This window comes from Macrobrachium nipponense, chromosome 7 (assembly GCF_015104395.2).
Source record: "Macrobrachium nipponense isolate FS-2020 chromosome 7, ASM1510439v2, whole genome shotgun sequence".
Classification (NCBI taxonomy): Eukaryota; Metazoa; Arthropoda; class Malacostraca; order Decapoda; family Palaemonidae; genus Macrobrachium; species Macrobrachium nipponense.
This window is the reverse complement of record NC_061109.1, coordinates 18,731,952-18,750,654: the sequence shown is the minus strand read 5'-3', so window position 1 is coordinate 18,750,654 and position 18,703 is coordinate 18,731,952. Positions and strand designations below refer to the sequence as shown.

At 38.5% G+C, this 18,703-nt stretch overlaps 1 protein-coding gene across 2 annotated transcripts in view; it reads right to left on the bottom strand.

Annotated features, from left to right (window-relative positions):
* Positions 1–18,432, bottom strand: part of LOC135217427 (carcinine transporter-like) — a 34,826-nt gene extending 16,394 nt beyond the window's left edge. Inside the window, exons 1-7 of one of the 2 annotated variants that reach the window (XM_064253290.1) lie at positions 17,925–18,432; positions 15,691–16,915; positions 12,874–13,095; positions 10,041–10,187; positions 9,000–9,103; positions 5,199–5,353; positions 2,970–3,138 (exon numbers count right to left, since the gene is read on the bottom strand). In XM_064253290.1, coding sequence (XP_064109360.1) covers positions 2,970–3,138; positions 5,199–5,353; positions 9,000–9,103; positions 10,041–10,187; positions 12,874–13,095; positions 15,691–15,891 — 998 coding nt within the window. In that variant the 5' untranslated portion in view covers positions 15,892–16,915; positions 17,925–18,432. The remainder of the gene's footprint in view (positions 1–2,969; positions 3,139–5,198; positions 5,354–8,999; positions 9,104–10,040; positions 10,188–12,873; positions 13,096–15,690; positions 16,916–17,924) is intronic. The other variant, XM_064253289.1, reaches the window with a different exon arrangement.
* Positions 18,433–18,703: the final 271 nt, after the last annotated feature.

Below are 18,703 nucleotides of genomic sequence, written 5' to 3'. Positions count from 1 at the left end.
GAAAACCCAGTCAGCTGGAGTTTTTAAGAGAAATTTTCAACCAAAGAGAGAAGGGATCTCTTAGAAAGAGATTAATTTCATATTCCATATCCTATTTTCAGAGGAATTCTTAATTATACGATGATGTGTTTTGCAAATAGTCCGTCCTATGCTAAGGCAAGAATTCAGAGGGTACCAAGATACCAAGTAGGCTTTATATAAGACATCTCCCAGTAGTGAATAGCGTCAGAGCTGGAATGGTGAAACCAATCAATATCCCCATCTCTTCAAACACTGCAATAAGACTAGGTGCTCTGAGACAGACTCAGCGTCCATCTCCCTCCCAGGAAATCAGGTATTAAAGGTCATTCTGCTTGCCTCACTTTGTGGCTATCAGAAGAGATGGGTGGGGAGTTACAAAGGTAAGACTAACCGGAATAAAGTTGTAGTTAGAGTAGCCAGGTGTAGTTGCAAAATGTATATATATATATATATATATATATATATATATATATATATATATATATATATATATATATATATATATATATATATACAGTCCGGTCCCGAATTATGCGTGTTCGAATTTATGCGTGTTCGAATTATGCGTGTTCCCTTTTATGCGGTCGCTAGTTCTCAAAACTATGTAGATTTTCTGTATCTGCGGAACCATTCAAAGTCTGCGAGTCACGCGCCGCGAAACGTATCAAATCTATTGTCTTTTCAAGTATTTTAGATGTTGGGGGGTTTGCTGGTATCTGAGAGAAGGGGTGGGGGAAACGCTTGAAGCAAAAAAACTATTATTCCTTCAAGGGGGAATGCGAGAGAAAGATTTCCTGCTCAGCCATTAGCTAAGATTGAAGGCTCTGCCTCACGCATTTGTGACGTCATAGCGCAGTGTGTATGAATGATCATCGCCATATGTATTATTCAGATCTGCGAAGTGTATACTGATCATCCACATCATGCAGATTTGATCATTTACTTTTTTCTGTTGTTGAAATAGCTTTTGATGAAAATGACTAGCAAAAGTAATTAATAGAGAGGCAAATGTGTCTGAGAGAGAGAGAGAGAGAGAGAGAGAGAGAGAGAGAGAGAGAGAGGAGAGAGAGAGAGAGAGAGAGAGAGAGAGAGAGAGAGAGAGAGAGAGAGAGAGAGAGAATCGTTCGATCTAAACTTTGCAAGAAACTGTCATTTCATGTTGAATTTTGAACTTTTATCATTTCTTTTTAGGAAATTGTAATTTCATATCAAATTTTGAATTTTCATCAGTTCTTTTTTTTTATCGTAGAATAAATTTATATGAAAACGATTACATAGTGAACTTGCCGGACAAATAAACAGACGGGCATTCCTAACGGGAGTGAAGACACGCATGATCCGCTAGTCCCGAAACCTCAAATGGTTCACAAAGCCTTCCTTCAGCAGAAGAACTCTTCACGGAGGATGAGATAGAGGAGTTTGAAGGTTTTTTGGCATAGGACAGGTAGAGGATATTACATACAAAAGGTTTTTTTAAAGGAAATGACTGTATCGTACAGTACACTTGCTCCCAATGGTGGCATTGTTTCACCATCCTGTTTGTGATTTAAAACTTTTTCAAGTTATTAAAACCTTTTAATGTCTTATTTATCCATAAGAACAATTTCACAATAGAAAAAATTACAGTATAGTACATAGAAAGTATTGAAAATGGGTAGTATAAAAAAGTTTGACAGGGTAAGTTGCCGCTTTTGCCTTGACCCTAATGGAATTATTCCCATAAGGCATGTGTTTCGAAATCTGGGAATTTCCAATTCTGCGAAGCCGTGGATCGACCAAATTCTCGCATAATTAGGGATCGTAAATAATGTATGTATGATATATATATATATATATATATATATATATATATATATATATATATGTGTGTGTGTGTGTGTGTGTGTGTGTGTGTGTGTGTGTGTGTGTGTGCGTGTGTGTGTGTCTGGGTACTTTTCCCTTCTTTTCACTAAGAGTGTATATAAATTTCCAAATACAAGTCCCATCGACTATCGACTATAAACTATTAATATTTACTTTGCCATTTACTTTGCATGCAGTGTGTAACCGCTCCCTTGAATATTTACTTGAAATCAATTCAGAGTGAGCAAATAATTCTTGGATAAGAAAAGGAAACAGATTAAAGTGTCACATAAGCGTGCAGAATGCTGAGTCAAGAATACACAGACAGAATACTGGAAATGACAAGAGTAAATAAAATGTGGAGAATTGAAAAGGAGTCCAAAGACAAAGATAAATCAGTTTATTGCCATTCTCCATACACTTCTTATTCACGAACTACTATTACACCAGATTGCATTGTACCATATTGACTACGAAGATCACAGGGACACTGTCTACAACAACATAGCCACTGGAGGTCCAGCCAGCCCAACTCGGTGCTGGTTCCAAGCCCAGATAAATAGGGAGGGTCAGAGTCAGGAACAGCATCCCTATTTAAAATATCTGCCAGAGCTAATTAGAAAAATGAGCCCCGACTACGGACCAAGCCGAGAAAATGGGAGACGGTATCAAGTCTTTGAAAATTACTTTTACTGTAAGGGAAATGGAAGGGGAATCAGTCCTTCTCTAAGTAAAGCTCTGGTCAAAAGAAAATTACTTTTTTTTAGATTATTTTTCAGAGGACGAACCTTCTTCACATGGAACAAGTCTAACAAAGGGGAAACGGATTTAAAATTCAATCTTCCAAAGAATATTATGGTGTTCATTTGAAAGAATTAACACAAGGTAATGGGAAATACAGAATGAAGAGATCACTTAATAAGAAGACAAAACCAATGACCAAAATAAAAGGAACAAAAGATGTTAACTTCGAATAACCTAGATCAGTTAAAAGGAAAAGATAAAAAAAAAAATGGTTGACAACCTTGAATAGCTAAAAAAAAAAAATTTTTTAAATAAAAAAAAAAAAGGTGATGAGAAGGACACCTCTTAGATCTGATACTCACCACCAGTAAATAACGTAGGCGAAGAAAGGCAAGGAGGTCACGAGGCAGAGGTGCACCCAGTCCCTGATGAGGTAGGCCACGCCGGCAAGCAGCAGCATCCCGCCCACGTAGAAGAGGCAGGTCATTACTGTCACGAAGCTTCGGTAGCTGGGACCCACCAGTTCCAGCGCTGCGGGAGACAAGGAGAAGAAGAAGAAGATGATGATGAAAACGGTGAAGGAGAGAAAGATGAGTGAGTGATCCAAGAATCTTTTGTTATTTAGATTTCAAATTTTCATTAGTTTTATTTCTCTCTCTCTCTCTCTCTCTCTCTCTCTCTCTCTCTCTCTCTCTCTCTCTTTGAAAAGAATGATACAAGAATTTAATTTTAATTTCCGTTTCCTCTGATCTTATTTTATTTTTCCTTTCTCTTCTTTTTTTTCTCTTTCTCTCCCTCTCTCCTCTCTCCTCCTCTCTCTCTCTCTCTCTATCTCTCTTTGAAAAGGATGATACAAGAATTTAATTTTAATTTCCTCCTCTGATCTTATATCTCTCTCTCTCTCTCTCTCTCTCTCTCTCTCTCTCTCTCTCTCTCTCTCTCTGTAGGGAAAGAAGATGAAGAAAAAGTGATGCAAGAATATATTGAAATTTCAGTTGCAAATACTTGTCATATTTCTATTCTCAATCTCTCGCACTGAGGGACCTGGGGAAACCCGAACGAGCTGTAAGGTCTGTAAGGTAAGGTCTCTCTCTCTCTCTCTCCCTTTCTCTCTCTCTCTTTCGGCAATTCGCTTACTACCCTTTAGAATAACATAAAGAAGATTTTCACAATATCTGGGGGCAACTGGCGGCAGGTGTGTGTGTGTACAGTATCTACCTGTATGAAAGAACTCTAAGGGTGCGTTCGAAACTAGATTTGATTACAGAAAACATTATAGGTAGAGGCGAGAATTAAATCAACTTCTGTGCGGAAAAAAGGTAAAATCTACACAATATATATATATATATATATAGTATTTATAATATCTATATATTTAATATATATATATAATATTATATATATACACATATATTTACAATCAGCGGAAGGTAATGAGCTAGAGTCGGAGCTGGCAGCAGTCGGCAGACACGGCGTCTGAGACAGTCGCATCAGTTGGTGACTTCGCATTAATTAGCAATTTAGACATAGTTTGGAGGCGAACTATGCTTGCGGCTGGGGAATATCAATATCAGATAATAGACCGCATCAATTAACGTGAATTGCCGCCGAGTCGATATCAACTTAACTATTCAGTGCTCTCAAATGCATACGGGAGGACCAGAATGCTGCTGGAAGCTTCGAAGATGAAGAGTGGAGGAGTTCAGTGTCACCGTAGACCAGGATAAGAGTGGGGTTCGGACGTACAGAGAGAGAGAGAGAGAGAGAGACGAGAGAGAGAGAGAGAGGGGGGGGGTTGGAGGGGAATTGTTCAGCTGACTGGAGATAAAGTACCCTCATTAGTGGAAATATCAATCTCTCTCTCTCTCCCTCTCTTTACATAGTATGTATAATATATATCATATAATATATATATATATATTATAACCATATATATATAATCTTATATATTTTATATTATAAATAATAATATTATAAATATATATAGATATATATTTATATATCAAATATATATATATAAATATATATAATTATATATAAAATTTATATAATTATATTTTAGATATATATATAATATATATATTATATCTATATATATATGTATATATTATATATATATATATATATATATATATATATATATATATATATATATATTATATATACTATATATATATATAGTATATATATATATAGTATTATAGTATGTATGTATGTATGTATGATGTATGTATGTATAATATAAATTGTGTGTGCTAATTTGTTTTTTTCTGTAACCACCCGGTAATAATGAATTTTAATTTGAAATTTAGAAATAATATTAATGATAAAATTAATCTTTGGACCTTCGATGAAAATCAATTAATAAATAGACGACAAAGAAGGAACATATATCAACAAAGGCCGCACAAGGCGCACCTGTTAGTGTTAACAGGTGTTTGTGACTAAACATGTGTAATTGTTAAGTCGTAGCATGTGTGAACACGCACATTTATTTATGTGTAGTGTTGGCTGTCGTATAATGGTAGTAAACTATACTACTAATCATTAGTGATAATAACTATAATAATAAGCTCTGCTTTTATACTCACAAATAATGAAAGGAATCTGGTAAATGGCGGGCACAGTCAGACCCACCAGGAAGCGACACGTCGTCCACGCCCAGAAGGTGGGCGCGAAGGCTGTGACGAGGCCGAACAGCTGCTCGATAGCCAGGCACACCAGGAACGAGATCCTGCGGCCGTACCTGTCCCGTACACGAAGAAGAGGGGAAGGAAAAGATGAAGCGGTGTTGGCATAAGTCTAAAACTTTTAACATGTGGTGGAGTTTCTTGATTTCTTGTCAAGGAAATTCATTTAATCAACATCTTGTCAAGGAGGTTCATTTAAACTGGACTGATTTCTTGACAAGGTTATTAATTAGACTGGACTGATTTCTTGACAAGGTATTAATTAGACTGGACTGATTTTTTGACAAGGTAATTAATTAGACTGGAATGATTTCTTGACAAGGTAATTAATTAGATTGGACCGATTTCTTGACAAGATATTAATTAGACTGGACTGATTTTTTGACAAGGTAATTAATTAGACTGGAATGATTTCTTGACAAGGTATTAATTAGCCTGGACTGATTTCTTGACAAGGTAATTAATTAGACTGGAATGATTTCTTGACAAGGTAATTAATTAGGCTTGAATGAGTTCTTGACAAGGTATTAATTAGACTGGCCTGATTTCTTGACAAGGTAATTAATTAGGAACTGGACTTGGATTTCGTTGCAAGGTTAATTAATTAAGACTGACTTGATTCTTGACAAGGTAATTAATTAGACTGGATTGATTTCTTGACAAGGTAATTAATTAGACTGGACTGATTTCTTGACAAGGTAATTAATAGGACTTGATTTAATTTTGACTGAAAAGGTAATTAATTAGACTTGACTGATTCTTGGAACAGTATGATCAAGACTGGACTGATTTCTTGACAGGTTAAGGTATTATTACTGGATTATTTTTCTTGACAAGGTATTAATAAGACTGGACTGATTTCTTGACAAGGTAATTAATTAGACTGGAATTATTTCTTGACAAGGTAATAATTAGACTGGACTGATTTCTTGACAAGGTAATTAATTAGACTGGAATGATTTCTTGACAAGGTAATTAATTAGACTGGAATGATTTCTTGACAAGGTATTAATAAGACTGGACTGATTTCTTGACAAGGTAATTAATTAGACTGGAATTATTTCTTGACAAGGTAATTAATTAGACTGGACTGATTTCTTGACAAGGTAATTAATTAGACTGGACTGATTTCTTGACAAGGTAATTAATTAGACTGGACTGATTTCTTGACAAGGTAATTAATTAGACTGGAATGATTTCTTGACAAGGTATTAATAAGACTGGACTGATTTCTTGACAAGGTAAATTAATTAGACTGGGGAATGATTTCTTGAAGGTAATTAATTAGACTTGGAGTATTTCTTGACAAGGTAATATTAGACTGGATGTTTCTTGAACAAGGTAAATTAATTTAGATGACTGATTTTTCTTGACAAGGTAATTAATTGACTGGAATGATTTCTTGACAAGGTATTAATAAGAACTGGGACTATTTCTTGACAGGTAATTTAATAGACTGAATTATTTCTGACAAGGTAATTAATTAGACTGGACTGATTTCTTGACAAGGTATTAATAAGACTGGACTGATTTCTTGACAAGGTAATTAATTAGACTGGAATGATTTCTTGACAAGGTAATTAATTAGACTGGAATGATTTCTTGACAAGGTAATTAATTAGACTGGACTGATTTCTTGACAAAGAGATTAAGTTAAAGTGATTTCTCGACAATGGAATTCCTAACTAGCTGGTTAAAATTTACACTAGACTGATTTCTCGACACAAAAATTCTTTTAGACTGTACTGACTTACAGGCAAGGAAATTAATTTAGACTGGACTGATTTCCTGCCAAGGATATTAATGTAGACTGAACTGAGAGATTCCATTAACAAGTATCTGATGTCCTTGGAGGAAGTGAGCAAAGTATTACAGTTATTTTGTTATCTTTCTGGCCAAAGCTTGTAACGTCTGGGAGACCTGGCTCCAAGCTATCCTAACCCAACACAAACCATTAAGAGGACCTAAAGAATGATTTATCTATGGAACTTCTAAAATTGTTTATAATCGCTTGAAGAAATAATTATCTATCTAATATCTTCAAAGTAAATCCTTAGAGACTTCAGGATTTTGGATCCTCAAATCTTCAGCGGATCCACACAAGTCGCCATGATGCTTTGATCTATGACAAGGTATACAGCAAGTCGCCAAGTTGTTTGGAACACAGATTTGCAGATACAGAAGTGACCAGTTTGGCAAAAGTTGAAAAAGACAGAATTGAAATGAAACTTGCTAAAAAAATCCTCTCTGTTGATAGTTGGACAATGGCTCAGAGAGAGAGAGAGAGAGAGAGAGAGAGAGAGAGAGAGAGAGAGAGAGAGAGAGAGAGAGAATTCATACATTATTGTGGACGTGCATCCAACATATCGGCAAAGGTGTTTCCAGGTGCTCTGCAGCCCCGTGTGGACGCACCTCGAGAAACGATTTACCTTTAAAAGCAAATTTAATTTCGTCCTTTCTTTTCCCGCCCCGTGACTCCGAGTCATTTACCCATTTGTCCCTTCTCTGCCTCTTGTCTCGCCCGCTCGTTTTTCGAGAAATCAATTATTCTTTATTCGTCCACCTCCATCATGGAGTCTTCTTCGCCTTCAGTCTTCCTTCCCCGCCAAGTCAGTTTCATTTCCTTATCTCTCGGCGCCTCTTTCCATCTTTCGTTCATGCCTGACTTTCTCTTGTTTCTCAATGGTCTTCTCCTGTGTTCTGCGTGTTCTTTACTCGTTTCCCCTTCTATTTCCTCTCTAGCTTTGTTCTCCCACTTCGCGCCCCGTCCCTTACCCCCACCCAACTTCTCCTCCTCGGCTTCCCACTACTAAATATTGACAAGGCTGTAATGAACGCCCAGTGCAAACTGTCTGACAGGAAGGCAGCATTTTTATTAGCTTTATGATTACTGGTAGCATGTACCAGTCTTGACGGGACAACTAATTCTCTCTCTCTCTCTCTCTCTCTCTCTTCTGTTTCTCGGGGAGTCGAATGGTCTGAAAGTTGTAATGCAGAATGAAAAAACCCCGAAAAGTACCTCTGTCTACGACAACACAGGTGGAAGCGACTAAGCAATAACTTTTTAATCTGATATTTTTATTTTATTCTTTCTTGAGGAGGCAACTGAGAAAAAGTTTTTATTTAATTATTTTTTTGTCTTTTTTCATTTTGCTGTGGAGTGTTAGAGTGTAAACTGAAAATAATTAATAAAATATAGAAGCTGGAAATTACTGAATGTTTTGAAATAATTCTCTTAAAAATGCCCTTGTTGCGCTAGTCATAAGCTGGGGGGTTAAGATAGTTGGGAATTTACGTGTAAGTTGCCTCTTATCTCATATTTCACTCTGGGATGTTTATCTGGGGAAAGAAACGAACAGAAATAATAAAAATAGTTAGGAATTAGGTTTAAGTGACTCCCTGTCTCATATTTTAATTTATCTGGGATGTTCACCTGGAGAAAGAAACGAACGAAAACCAGTTTAGGCTCCTCACAACTCGCGCTACGAAACGCGACCTCGGAGACAATAACGATTCTCCCAAGAACCAAGAAGAACACTTCCTCCTCTCTCTGCACGGGGTCCTCTTTCCTCCTCCTCCTCCTTCACCTCCACCCCCTCATACTTAATTACCTGAATGTGATGCGAGACAAGGGGGAGGAGGAGGAGCAAGACGAATCTAATTACTATAACTGCATAGGCATCCCTCATCGGCCTCCCTCACCTGTCCGAAATCGAGCCGAAGATGTAAACTCCGATGATGCCGCCCACGTTCAGCGCCGAAAGGCCGATGGTCGGGTAGATCGCCTTCCCGCACACCAGGTTGTACTGCAAGGGGCGTTGCAACGACAAAATTTATTGCAGCAACAATGACATTCACAACAACAGGTCGTTATTGTCAAGGGTCGAAGGAGAACGGTGAGGATGGCATTGGGCATCATGAGGACGAGGAAAATCATGGTGAAGATGCTTTCATAATGATGTTGCAAAGGGGGTTGCAGCAACAACAACAAAACAACGTCTTTATTGTCAAGAGTCGAGGATGGTGTTATTGATAATGAGGAGGACGATGGTGAAGGGGCTAGTATAATGACAGAAGAGCTGATGATGGTGTTACAAGAACAACATTAATTACAGCAGCAACAACAGCTCTTCATTGTCAAGGGTCGATGGAGATAATGAGGATGGTGTTGATGATAATGAGAAGGAGGACAATGGTAAAGATGCTATTATAATGACGGTAGCACTGTTGATGGTGATATTAACAATACTGTCATTGATGGTGATTCTGGATTATGATGAAGAAATGCCAATTATTTTTTATTGTGAAGTGCACAGGAAGTGATGGTGATTATATGGTGACACTGATTTTGACCGATAGTAAGATGGGCTGCAACGAGATACATTATATAATATATATATATATATATATATATATATATATATTGCAAATGTATCAAATAATGATGAATTAATGACTAAATCCTGTATGGTCATAATGAACATGATAATGATATGATGATGATAATGATGATGATGATGATGATGGTGATGATAATAATGAAGTTGACTCACAATAAATACTTAAAAATCACGATGGCAAATTTTATCATATGACATACTTAAAAATCGTAATGATATGATGTTAACAGTACTTATTATGGCAATACATCAATAATTGTTATAAATAAGCAAAATATAGCTCAAATAACCTAATTGTTTTTCTTTTCCATTTATGTACTTCCTTGTTCATTGGTTCACTTACATCTATGACGATGGACGAGAATATCTCCGAAGTGTCAAAGACCCACCCCTTCCTGCAGGGGACGATCGGCCACGAAGGATCTGGTTCCACGATGCCCGAATAATTCCGGACTAGATACTGGCTGCATTGGCTGAAGCCCCCACCGATCTGCAATGCCGGATGAGGATGCGTGCGTAAAACTTACAATAACTAAAGGCATTCTTGTGTTGAGAGAGAGAGAGAGAGAGAGAGAGAGAGAGAGAGAGAGAGAGAGAGTTTTTAGGTTTGTGACATTTAGTGTTTTGGTAAAAATTTTTGATTTAATGGGCAAATGTGCTAAAGGAATTTGAGAGAGAGAGAGAGAGAGAGAGAGAGAGAGAGAGAGAGAGAGAGAGAGAAACATTATTTGCATCTACAGATGCCTGACAGCTTTTCATGACGAATTGAACAAAACTTTCTTGGAATAATTTCGTCGCATCCCACACTGTTGAAAAGGACACCCACCAACGCACAAATGCCCCAAAAATAACAATAGCAAAAACCTTAAATATAAAAGAAAATAAATGCGAATTCTCGAGTTCTCTAACCATTATGTCAGAACATTTCACGATAAAGACAGTTTTTCTCCCTTAACGGCAACTGATTAGTTTCCTGGGCATTTTCAAGCTCTCGACGTCAGAAAATCACTTCTAGTCGTCGCTTTCCAAACTCTGCCTTTCTTTACTTAAATGCTGCGCGCACGCGCGCGTGTGTGTGTGTGTGTGTGTGAGAGAGAGAGAGAGAGAGAGAGAGGGAGATACTGCAGACAATATCAGACTGTGAGGGTACCTGAGAGAGAGAGAGAGAGAGAGAGAGAGATTCTATCAGTCACAATAAGCTAGCAACATCACTTAGGAGAGCAATTACTGAAAGGAAGCTCCTCAGATGAGAGATCTGAATTCTTATAGCATCTGGAAACACTATAAATACAATGTTCAAGTATCAAGGTTTAAAATACATAATAATGGACGATGAAAGGTTCCAGGAAGTCTGGAAAGAAACTTATAACCTACTTTTAAGTCAACATAAAGACTTATCACCCGAGGGGAATGCTATTCAGAAATGGACTGTTAACCTCTGTCACAATTATCCGTATTTTCCATACACCAAAGAAGGGGAAATTTAGCACAATTCGAAAAAAAAAATGTATATGACGGAAAAAATCTTATCAAAAAGCAGTCACAATTTTATATCAGTGGTGGAATTCGAGTGATAAGTAATACCCATCTGGCCACTCTTCAGTTACCCTGTGGAAAAACGGTATTTTTCGGATTGACAGTTAGGAGACTGTTTCTTTCTACTGCACATATGGATTTCTATGTCTCCTGTTTTCTCCGATCTTTCAATCATTCCTTATATAAAAGACAAGTCTATCATTTCATTCGGGGATGATATCCACTATTTTCTCAATATTTCCGCCGCGTCTGGGTGCCGTAAGGGTACTGGGTAACCATACCCAAAGAACCGCGCAATAAAAAAAAAAAAAATGTACAGACAGGCGATTAGATTCCACTAGTGTGGCTCAGGGATTGGCACCAAGCAGCTCTTCAAGTGCTCTTGTGCGGTTGCATTTCCAGCAGCATAAGTATTGATTATGTTGCACAGGTGCCAGGTACTCTGCCACCTGTCTGCACCTGCAGATACGTTTATCAAGTAGGTACTCAAGATGCCACAGTTCTCATGCGTTAGTTGGAACTTGACAAATAAAACGGACATCAAGCTAAACATGAGAAGGTTGATATTTGGAAAGAAAGGACGGCGGACGAATGTCTGTACAGAATTGGTTGTAAACAAAAATATACGAAAACGACAATAAAAGAAGAGGTTATTGATAAATTCAATAACTTGTATGACTTTCTCATGTAACCTATTCTCATTTTCGAAGAATAAACGAAAGAGGGAAAAAGCAAGAAGCTGGTAAAATATATAACTATTTTGATTATGCAATGTAACTGGTGCAAAATTACTTTATCATCGTGCAAGACGAATTTGCTGAATTTGATCGCTGACCTTAGGCTAAGATTTAATAAATGAACTCGAATATTACAGGTTATACACTGTAAGCCTTGAATCTACTCGCGCTGACCTCCACAAACACTTCTAGGTCCTGGCTTTTGGTCTAAGGTAAAATATTAAGTTGATGCTGGCCATTGGTCTAGGGTAAAATGCTAAGAGTTATCTTTAACTTTGCCGTCTCTGCTGGTTGGGCAGAACCCTTAAGTCCCTGCCTTGTTTCCTACTTCCTTCCGTATCTTGCCGCCCTTACAGGCCTTAGGGCAAGAGCCATGTGCTGGCATAAGATCAACCAAACTCGTCATGCGTCTAGATCACGGTTGGGCGGAATCCGTCTCCGGCTCTCGAACGACGAGAGGAAGGATCGCTGAGGGCGTTTCCTAAAAATCTAGAGTGCCTCTGTTGACCTAAGCATTGTATTATGCACCTAGTTATTATATGACTCTTGTGGGTCATAGCTAAGGTGGTGAGAATGAAGGATAGAAGAGAGAGAAGACTAGATGCAAACGTTCGTTGCTCTGTCAAAATGATAACATGAGAACGGAACGGACTCGACGAGGTATTCCTAACCCCACAAGATCAAACCCATTTACAAGACATTCATAAGGTCCTATCTTTATAGTTCATGAAATATAATGAGGTTCTTTCTTTAAAACTCATGCGAACAACTCTTGAATTGACATCCGCGAGGTTCTTTCTTTGCAGCTCGTGTAATACAACTCCTGAATTCCAACCAACAATCGCCCTGACACCTACAGAAGCTTCGCAACAATAGGAATGATCTTTTCCAGCCCAGGCTTACGAAAGGAATCGAGAGGTTCCTGATTTCTTCCAGAGTAAGTCCGCTGTCCTCCAATTCGGGCACCCTGCACCAGTGCGGGGGAACGGGGCTCATGAAGAGCTGGTTGAAGGCGTGGAAGCCGCAGGGAATGCAGGCCGGGAGGCATATCAGGAAGATCAGCAGCTTCTGGTACCGACCGAACTCTCCGACGTGGGGGAGGAGGTCGTCGAAGTCCATGGATTTCTGGAAGGGAGGGAGAAAATAAGTGGGGGAGCTTTGAGTAAGCGGGCGTAGCTTTTTTGGAAGGGGAAAAAATAATACTTTAGGCTTTGAGTATGTGGGCGTAGCTTTTTTGGAAGGAAAACAAGTATATGTGGGTGTAGTTTTTTCTGGAAAAAAAGAAGAATACATCTGACTTTAAGTATGTGGGCGTAGCTTTGGTGGAGCAAGAGGGGTGGGAGACTGCGCAACTGACCTAACCTTAAATTTTGTGAAGGAGAAACAACTGAATTATGAAAATCATAAAAGAAAACAATGTAATTTAGACTTAATAACCTCCACAGACAACTACAGCACCTTTTCTGAAATTCTGTAATAAAAAAAAAAAAACAAGGATTAGTACTAGTAATGCTTTAAGAAAAATGTTAATCACAAAATTAATGCAAAATTAATTTTGCACTAATTAACTGCCCAATGTCAAATAACTTCGTCACGTTCGGTGGTACATACGGGACTCAAAAAACTAATTAGGCGCCGAGAGAACACTTAAAATTTCCTTGGCTTCTCACTTGTTAAAGCAAACCTTTTGCATGATCAAATCACTTCCGTTTGTCAGCTATAAAAAACATTTGCTTATTGTTCAAATCTTATTCTGTATCGCAGTGTAGGTTATGCATTCTGGAGTCAGCACGTAATGAAGTCAATTTTACCACTGGTATTACCTATTACAGTAGTCAAAGGTTTTAATCGAAATGGATTGCGATTCCAAACGAAATCCACAGAAAGCCTTTATCCAGAGGCCTCAGATAGATCAGGTACATTATCCAGCTATACAAAAGTGTACTATACTTGTAATACTTATCTCTTTGTGTATGAATACCATAACAGAAAATTCTTCAGAAAGGAAATACAGAGCAAGATGATGCCATTCGTGTCAGATTGAGAGCTGGCAAAATTAACCCAGATAAAATTATTGCCGCCATGTTTGAGAGGAGACGCACACCATCGTTAAAAAAGCGCTAAGAAATAAAGAAACAAGAAAATAAAAAAAGGTTCCTTCGGTTGTCACACAGCCAAAACAGAATACACAAAATTTTGGGGGAAATGGACCCGTCTGGGAAAGTGAACCAAGTTTGTCATCAAAATCTGTAAAAAAAAAAAATAAATAAATAAAAAAATTTGAAAAAAAATATTCCGGCGGGAACGTATTTCCAATAAGATCTTAATTGAAAAAAATGATTTCGCGTTATTTTTATCATCGAAATTCGAGTTAAAGCTGTCTTGCCCCGGTGCCTTCTTGCCCCAACGTTAATTACCGAAGAAAAAAATACAAAAACGAATGGAAGAGAAAATATGACTATGATGCACTCATTTCATAGCCTTGCGAAATGCACAATGCATTTAAGGTTGTGTTACGAGTTTATAGGTGAATAAACAAACACATATGTGTTTATGTATATTTTCATCAGACGGCTGTTTCCTCTGAGGGCGAATTGGTTTCAGTAGGTGTCACACTTCCGATTTTCAGCCAGTAATGGTGGGATGCGGTTGCTTGACCTACACCAAGAAGCATAGACACACACACAGGCTATATATATACACACATACATGTGAGTGTTTGTATATCTGTATTATATATAATTGAGTGTACGCATATGTATATAATTCCATGATAGGGTCATATGGAGAAGGGGAAGAGTATGCGGGTACTTGAGGGTGGGAATGTTTAGGATTTGGAGGACAAAGATGCGCGACTGAGCAATCTAAGGTCATGGATGGGGTTGAAATATGTCTTTTGTGGACAAGTAACAAAAATCAGGTGCAGTTGCCTGCGGAATGTCAGTACAACTGAGAATAGCGGTAGAAAAAAAAAAAACTGTAAACGGTAGTTACAGTAGTAAAGAGAAAGTTTTTGGTCGAGTGAATTTGTTTGGGGTGTGTGGCAAACGAAAAAAGGATGGTTGTGCTGGGTGGTTTAAATATGAATGTACGTGATAGGTACAAGTACAGGAGTTTGTGGGGTGAAACCTCTGCTGCTTTGTTCTACTCTCTTGTTTTCGTTTTTGCTTTCGGACTGGCATTAGATTAATGCATAAAACTTCAACTTACAAAGTTTCATTCAAGTTTCATATCTGTTTGATCCGGGTTAAAGGACCCTGAAGCGCTAGGCTCAAAATTTAGCTACACAAGCATTTCAAATGCATAAAACCAGGTCCAACATTGCCACAGGGAACATGAGACACCAGGTGTAAATCCTGACAAGTTTCGACTTTCTACTTAAACCATTTTCAGATATCTGATACACAGTGGTAGAAACTGACTATATACTATGCGCTAAAGGGACAGTACCCCGGCCGTGTTTCATTTGCCCTGTGGTAATGCTGGACGTCTAAATCACGTGTCGGTGTGAATGTAATCATCATATTAACAGATATGTAAACCTGGATTCCACGTTTTGGAGCCACCTCATCAACTATGGGAAATGACAGCCGAGGAAAAATATGAGTATGAGTGTGTGTGTGTGTGAGAGAGAGAGAGAGAGAGAGAGAGAGAGAGAGAGAGAGAGAGAGAGGATCTCCAACAGATACCTGAGGACAGCTTCAAGACTGAGGTTCTCACCTGCGAATGAGTGGCAGTGTTTGACTTCCTGAGCTTCTTGAAGGCGTCCCTTCTGGCCTGAGTCTCCGGAGTGACGGCAGACATGGGCAACCCGTTGCCGTTTTCGTAGGACGCTTCCTCTGGGTCCTCCATGATGTCACTGTGGTCACTGCGTTTCAATTCCAGCTTCATCGTCGCGTTGTTGCTGTTCCAGTGGTCCATGGTGAACGTGATCAGATTAGGGGGATGGTGTGTGCAAGCGGTGATGGTTCTTTGGGCCCAGTAACCAGGCTACTGTGGATAACGGCTTCCTCGCCCCTTCCTTATCGCAAGAGATGTCTTAGACTCGATTTTCCACAGATGTGCTTCTATACTTCTTGCTGTTTTTAACTGTGCTGTTTAAGAAATCTGGTTTATTTCTGTTAATGGCTTAACAAATGAAAATAGAGCTGCTATACCTTATGAAGGTACACCACAGGATTCACGTTTCACAATACAACACTGGGACTATCTCCTCGAAGTATTAATCTTCTTGAGTAACTTTTGACCAGAAACTTTACCCTCTGATGAATCTCTGGACAAGGGAAAGGAACATTCCAGCGAGAGGGACAGATATAGCCTCGTAAATCTTAATAAAAGCCCTTATTCCCAGAAGGAACTTTGTACTTGGATATCTACTTATCGTGTGTGCAATAAACGAAACGAAACTAAGACTCAATTAAGAGGTTTGTGCTAGAGAATAGCCGACAGAGGGAACTGGTGTAAGTCAGTAGAATGAATAGACCCAGACCCGGATGCAAATTCCCGAAATGTATGCTACTATTGCATTAGCCCTGGTTTTTTTAGCCAAGCCCAAGGTTAGGTTAGGTTAGGTAAGTTCGGAGAAGTGCCTAAAAAGTAATTTGGGTGTGGGAGACATAATGAGATTATTTCAAGAAGATTCTATGAGTGATATGGCGTCCCGCTTTTTCAGGGCAGGTGCGGTGCAAGGTTACAGTTCGGGAATATGTGACCGGGTAAAGTACATTAGATGCAGTTCACAGTATCTTTCAGTCCATTTTGTTTTTTCAATCCACTTGGAATCATCTAAAGCCCTTCATGATGAATTTTCTTCCACAGACTGGAGGGAGCGTTCATTTGAGTCACTTCATTATTTTGGCCTCGTGAGGGATATGAGGCAACATATTCCTGAGATTTTCTCGCACGTCAACTTCGGCGAACTTGAGGTCACCATTCTTTCAGCACTCTGGAAAGAAGAAGAAGAAGAAGGGGGGAAACGTGAAGTAAACAAGATTAGATTATGCTATCGGTTGAATTATTATGATTATTATTGTTTAGAAGATCAACCCTATTCATATGGAATAAGCCCACTACAGGGACCACTGCTTTGAAATTTAAGCTTCCAAAGAATACTGAGGTGTTCACCAGAAAGAAGTAACGGAAGGTAACGGGAAATACACTTAAAAGAATAAGCACTCAAGAAAACACAACCTCGGACAAACACCAACTGTCTTGACATTTGTTATTTCAAATTGCACCAGAAAAAAAAACAAAAACAAACATGTTCACCACATTCCCACTTTCCGAAATAAGAGATATGGTCTAGGCTGGCGGTATTTCCTCGCTGAAATAGCGGGTTGGACGCTACGCTGACATATTTAATTAACAGAAAACTCGGTATACGACATCATATCTGGTTTCAGATAGAGAATAGTCAATACCGCGATAAATGGTTGAGACAAGGAGCAACGACGTCATAATTCACATTACTATCAAGTATCACCTTTAAGCGAAACCACATGAAAGTGAAGGATCTGGTTTTAATGCATAATTAATAAATTTTTATTTATTCATTTATTTATTCTTTCTTTTTTAATAAGTGAGATCCCTTTCTGTATTTCCGTTTACCTCCTCTTACTTCCTCCTAATGAACACCGTATTCTTTGGAGCCTTCAATTTCAAGTCATTGGCCCCTTTGGTGGACTTGTTCGATATGAATAGGTTTCAACTCTTGATTAATAATAATAATAATAATAATAATAATAATATAATAATAATAATAATAATAATAATAATAATGATGATGATAATAATAATAATAATAATAATAATAAGAAGAAGAAGAAGAAGAAGAAGAAGAAGAAGAAGAAGTAGAAGAAGAAACTTTGGAGAAAATTCAAACAACTCTTCGAATAACAACAATTTCACAAAGTATACGTCACTGCCGGTGTACACACAAGTTAAAAGTTACTTACATTGACTTGTTAAATCCCTCAACTCGCTCTTCTTGACACTATGAAACAAATGCGCACACACAATATTCACACCTCAGACTCCAAATTCAACCATTCGCGGTAAAAGTCGAATGTTATATTTCCTTTAATTCACCGAAATGTTCTGATAATTTTTCCAAAACTTTTTATTATTATATAATACAAAGTAAAACCAAACAACAAGCGAGAAATGACTGGCTTCGTATACACTACTAAATGTCACTGACGGGGGAAACGAGCGAAATATTGCCCTATCTCTCTCTCTCTTTCTCTCTCTTCCTCTCCTCTCTCCTCCTTGTCTCTCTTCCTCTTTCCCTTTATCTCATTCTCTTCCTCTCTCACTCTCACTGGGTCACTGGTGCCTCTGTTAAGGCTAAGGTGTATATGACTGTGCCGACGAGAGAATGGAGAATGGGAGACCCACATACACACACGTGACGTGAGACACACACAGGGTGGAGGAGGAGAAGAGGGAGGTGGAGGAAGGGAGGAGGAGGGGAGCTATACATGTGGAGGAGGCGGAGGAGGAGGAGGAGGAAGTATCGCCGAGGAAGAAGACGTCAACACGATGCCACAAACAACATTTCTAAAGCAAGAGGAGGAGATGGTGCCTAGTCGCCCCCTTGAAGAAGGGAATTGCTCAGTCAGCAGAAAAACACAGAAAAGAAGCAGACAGTATCCACTCACGTCACGGACAAATGTTTGAACAGACACTAAACAACGACACCTGAAGGGCTCTTCTGTCACTTCCACGTAGTACA